General features: G+C 48.7%; 1 protein-coding gene across 1 annotated transcript in view; it reads left to right on the top strand.

Moving 5' to 3' along the window:
• The first annotated feature begins 521 nt into the window (after positions 1-521).
• The window catches only part of SLC25A18 (solute carrier family 25 member 18), an 8,916-nt gene continuing 5,635 nt past the window's right edge, over positions 522-3,802 (top strand). The window contains exons 1-4 of the mRNA XM_007937023.2: positions 522-541; positions 1,714-1,836; positions 2,045-2,100; positions 3,074-3,164. Of these exons, the coding sequence (XP_007935214.1) occupies positions 522-541; positions 1,714-1,836; positions 2,045-2,100; positions 3,074-3,164 (290 nt within the window). The remainder of the gene's footprint in view (positions 542-1,713; positions 1,837-2,044; positions 2,101-3,073; positions 3,165-3,802) is intronic.

Below are 3,802 nucleotides of genomic sequence, written 5' to 3'. Positions count from 1 at the left end.
TTTGAATGGCAACATGTTTTACCACACACACACAAATTTAATCCCTCTTTCATATCCCATCAGCTTCCCTTGCCACAGCTCCTCCTAACCTCCTCCCTCCAAAATGCCCCCAAAATTCCTCTCCTGGAGCCTCATTTGTGCCCCTTATCCTTCTCTCTCATCCCCTCTTTCTTCTTCAATCCCTAAAGTCCCCAAAGTCTAAGCAGAGAAAGAAAAATGCACTAATGCTTTAGTAATGTTTTGTCCCATCACATTCATAGTTTCTCATCCCTTGAGGTAGGTGGTGTTCTCAACTATAGAAAAGGAAACAGTTCAGGGAGGTTGTGACTTGCCAGAATCTCAAAGCCAGTAGGTGGCCCAGGCTGGTCTCCCCTCAGAACCCGCATGCTCTGTCCACTCTGCCACGGAGGGCTGGAGTCCAGGAGATGACACGACTTCTTCCCCCCTCACTCAGCCTGAACAGCCACCGCCTCTGAACAGCAAGCAGCCGGAGACCCACCAGCTCTCTGTGGTGCTGCAGAATGTCCAACCAGGATCTGAAGTAAGCTGGGGCTAGGACAGCCTGTCCTCTCGGCCACATTTTGGGGTTGCTGTGGCAACAGCACATCACTCAGCTTCTCCCAGATTCCTGAAGTACTAGCTGAGTTCTGGGGAGGGGCAAGCAAGGCCCACTTTCTCCAAATGGGAAAATACACATATTTATAACTGTTGGGAATGCGGCTTTTTAGATTGTAAGTTTTAAGTCTTTTTGTGTATGTGTGTCACAACGTTTCTTACTTGCTTATCAAGGTTCATGTGTGGGAAACCTATTACCTACTTTTATCACTTCCAGATAATCTACCTCACGGTTTGCCTCCAGCCTGAAAGATAAAATTTTCTAGGTTCCTTAGAGTCTTAGGAAGCTTTACTTTCTATTTTCAGTCCTCTAAAAAATGCTATACTTCACCAGGATGGAGGAGCTGGCATTATCAAAAGTGTTTTATTTCTTCAGTTTTGACTAGAATTAAGTATCTTTGTTACGCTGACTAGAAGTCCTGAATGTGAGAAATACCTGTTCTTGTATTAACAATAAAAGCTGTCCTTTATTGGAGTACATTAGCATATTTAATCTCCCTTGAGGCTAATTTTACAGAAGAGAAAGGAAGGATCAGAGAAGTGGCACAGCCAGGATTCAAACTCAATTCTGGCTGACCTTAAGCCTGAAGTAAGAATTACAGTTTGTTTGAAAACCCTGCCACACAGGTTTGCAAGGGTGTGATAAATCCAGAGAGGTCTTTAGTGAAGAGACTGTTCCAGGCCCAATCTGAAGACTCCCCATGCCCTGGTGGAATCCCAGGGGCCAGACTTCTTGGAATCCCTTGTAGCATCTTGGCTGTATGAGCACTTCCCTATCAGACTGGGGCAAGATGCTTCAGACCTGATGAGTGCAGTTCTAGAGCAGGTGGGCCAGGCACTTCAGCTCTCTGCCCTCAGCCCATGTCTGAACTGGAGGCTGGGGAAGGGAAGTGGGCTGGGGCTGCTGGGGAGAGAGGTCTCTGGTCACCTGTGGGACCTGAGGTCCTGCGCACCACCATTTCCACTCTTTCTCAGCTCTGTTCCTGCTCCTTTACCAGAACCCAGCCTGTCCTCCCTCTTTGGCCCTTCCCATACCCCCAGTTCTGTGCAACTCTGTGCCCTGCTCTGTACCTCCCTCACTTCCTCCCTTGGCCTCAGTGTCACAGCAAAGCTCATCAATGGAGGCGTGGCAGGGCTCGTGGGGGTGACCTGCGTGTTCCCCATCGACCTGGCCAAGACTCGACTGCAAAACCAGCACGGAAATGATATCTACAAAGGAATGTAGGTATTGGTGGGGATAGTGGGTCACCAGGGGGAGCCCAGAAAATGATATGGGGCCTCACTTTTTCCACAGTTTCTTTAGTAGGTGTGTGAATGAAGAGTGTGGGGGTTGGGGAGACAGTCAACTAAGGAGTGCCTAACAGCTTTACGGGTGAGGAGGAGGCTGTTGGAGCGGTCTCCTGTTCACCACTAAGTTATTTTTCCATAGGATTGATTGCCTGATGAAGACGGCCCGAGTGGAGGGCTTCTTGGGCATGTACCGAGGTAGGCTTATCAGGCATCCCTGGGGAGGCCTGCACGTAGGGTGCAGGGGTGTCAGCCTTTGTGAGGTTATAAAATGTTGGGAATCTGTGTTTCTCTATTCAAAGGACTCCAGGAATGAGACCTAGGGCTGCTAGGCCATCCTAGAGTACGGTTGCTCTTCACTAGCCTCGTGCTCTTTGGTGGAGATAGAGGTAGTTATGGTTCCTGGTGAGGGTTCAGTGGGCACCAGGAACCACACTGTGGTCACGCTGGCAGAGCCCAGAGCCCCAAGTTCCAATCCCAGCACCACCACTGCCTCTCCAAGTGATGATAAAAGCAAGTGAGCCCCAAACTGTCTTCCTCTTCCTTCTTCCCTCTTGGCTGCCTTCTCCCTCCTCTGCTTTTCCAGGCCTACAGGGCATCCAGCTACTGATAGCAGGAGATGGGGGAGATGTTGAAAGGGACAGACAATGGAAAGGGCTTTGAGTTCCTTGGGAGGATTTATGAGATGGTTCTTCCCTGACACAGTCCAGTGTCCCCACCCAGGGCAGCACGGCCATGATTATGCTTGGAAACCTCCAGGAAGCACAGAGCTGCCAGTGGGGCTGGGCTACTGCAGCAGAGTAATTGAGACACCATCCTTGTCCTCTAGGGGCTTATTATTGGCCTTAGGATTGGGACTGCTCGTTTACCTTGGAAGGTGGACCATACCAGCAAGGACAAAAATAAAATGACTTCCTGGCAGCTGGACTAATGAGCCCATAAAGAAAATAAATACATATAAAAATGGAGGAAAATGTGGTCATGGAGGGGGTGAGGCAGGGATAAAAAGAAAATTTATGTTTCAATAAAGTAGGCCAGAGGTGCTGTCTTTGACCCCCAGAGACTCCTTTGCCCTGGAGGTTTACCTGCTAGGGCTGAGTGCAGGCCACCTATGAGAGGGGCACACTCAGAGCTGTTATTCCTGAGAGTCTTTCTCATTTTTCACTAACAGGGGCAGCAGTGAACCTAACCTTGGTCACTCCGGAGAAGGCCATCAAGCTAGCAGCCAATGACTTCTTCCGGCAGTTGCTCATGGAAGATGGGTATGGGCCAGGTCGGGGCTGGGACAGAGCTCCTTCACTGCATGGCTATGATTTCTAGGAGAAGGCAAGGGGAGGCTGACAACTCTGCCTCAATTTACCTGTGCGCATGTCTATAAATATGTGCACACATTTGTCTGAAGGTTAGTGTGTTTTGGCAGGTGAGAAGGGGAGAAAAACAGTGTAATTTGAAGTTTCTTTCTTTTTCTTTCTCTCCTTCTCCCTTTCTATATAAACTCATCGCCATTGAGTTGACAACCCTACAGACAGCGTAGAACTGCTCCATAGGATTCCAAGGGTGTAAATCTTTATCAATACAGGCTGCCATGTCTTTCTCCCACGGAACAGTTGGTGGATTCAAACTGCTGACCTTTTGGGTAGCGGCCAAGCAGTTTAATCACTGTGCCACCAGGGCTCCTACTATATAGACAGATATATATGGGGGCAGGGGGAGATAGAGAGGTAGATAAAGGTATAAGTATATAAAGAATATATGGAACCAATAGAATATATATATATATATTGTTGTTGTTGTTATTTGCCGTTGAGTCAGCCCCGACTCATAGCGACCCCTCCTTGGGTTTCCGAGGCAGTATCACTACGGAAGTAGGATTGCCCAACCTTCCTTCCGAGGAGTGGCT

The sequence above is a fragment of the Orycteropus afer genome, unplaced genomic scaffold, assembly GCF_000298275.1.
Source record: "Orycteropus afer afer isolate SDZICR_OR568_19922 unplaced genomic scaffold, OryAfe1.0 scaffold00040, whole genome shotgun sequence".
Taxonomy (NCBI): Eukaryota; Metazoa; Chordata; class Mammalia; order Tubulidentata; family Orycteropodidae; genus Orycteropus; species Orycteropus afer.
Note: the sequence above shows the minus strand (reverse complement) of the source record. Positions and strands in the feature narration are given on the sequence as shown.